Genomic DNA, 1,120 nt, shown 5'->3' with positions numbered 1-1,120 from the left:
GTTTGGCTTTGTTCTCTCATCGAACACAACTTCTAATATTGACATCTCTTTGGCCGTCACTTGGTTATTTAAATGTGAATGATATATTTGTTCTCATCATGACATGGTGTGTGTGTGTGTGTGTGTGTGTGTGTGTGTGTGTGTGTGTGTGTGTGTGTGTGTGTGTGTGTGTGTGTGTGTGTGTGTGTGTGTGTGTGTGTGTGTGTGTGTAGTTTCTTCAAACAGAGCTGGTGCTTGGCCCTATATCACGACAGATTCTCAGACTTTGAGCAAGAGCTTCAGCAGATCACCTCACACACAGTAAGTGTCATAAATCTTCCTTTCTTTAACATGTAGATCAAAACGTACAATGTTATTTCATGGTTTATGCATATATTTAAAATGTTATTCAACTATTTTCCAAATACAAAACGTTAGCTACAGTGTAGATATGTCAGTGAAATGCTGAAGTCCCAGGCTCCTCCAACAGAGCAACACCAATATAATAATAATAATACTATTTATTATAGAATTCACAAAGTGCTTCACAAGAAAGAACAGAAGTAAAAAGGAACACCATGAGGCAGACATGTAAGGGTCAACATACAAACCCAACACAGAGCCCGTGGAGGAAAGGAACTAACGTAAGAACATCTCAAGTAGAAACAAAAGCCAGTGCAAACAGATGGGACATATACAGATACAAAGAAAGTAGAAATAGTGCGAGAAGAGAGATGTTGTGTCATTAGCTCGTGTGTGACCTCCAGCTGTGTGTTCCTGCAGGGCGATGTTTCGGGGCAGACGGTGGAGGACGGTGTCTCTCCGGCCCTCCTTCAGGACAGGTCTCCAGCCGCTGAGGTCCGAGCGGCTGTGAGGAGCAGCGCGGTCAGATATCTGAGCTTCAACAGGAACCTGCTGCCCATGTTCGCCGGCCCCGGACAGCTGTGACACATCAGCAACCACTTTAAATACGTTTCAACGCATTGTTTAAAATCTTATTGCCTTTGAAACGGGAAACTGAACACACCGAGTGAATCCTTAAGGTCTGCTCAATACTTCCTTTCATCATAAAAAACAATTCCTTACGGACATTTTCATTGTTTTAATGTGTGAGCGTCTGGTTCTGGAAGGTAAACCAACT

The 1,120-nt window shown here is 42.9% G+C and overlaps 1 protein-coding gene across 1 annotated transcript; it reads left to right on the top strand.

Moving 5' to 3' along the window:
• Positions 1–212: 212 nt before the first annotated feature.
• LOC104946004 (uncharacterized protein C20orf26-like) lies at positions 213–1,114 on the top strand (the record flags this gene model as incomplete). The annotated part of the gene is made up of 2 exons (XM_010771742.1): positions 213–300; positions 763–1,114. Coding segments are annotated over 2 exons (253 nt in total), but the record flags the coding sequence as incomplete, so codon positions are not given.
• Between the last annotated feature and the right edge of the window lie 6 nt (positions 1,115–1,120).

Source organism: Notothenia coriiceps, unplaced genomic scaffold (assembly GCF_000735185.1).
Source record: "Notothenia coriiceps isolate Sejong01 unplaced genomic scaffold, NC01 NC01_scaffold00010468, whole genome shotgun sequence".
NCBI classification, from domain to species: Eukaryota; Metazoa; Chordata; class Actinopteri; order Perciformes; family Nototheniidae; genus Notothenia; species Notothenia coriiceps.
This window is presented reverse-complemented; position numbering and strand designations above follow the sequence as displayed.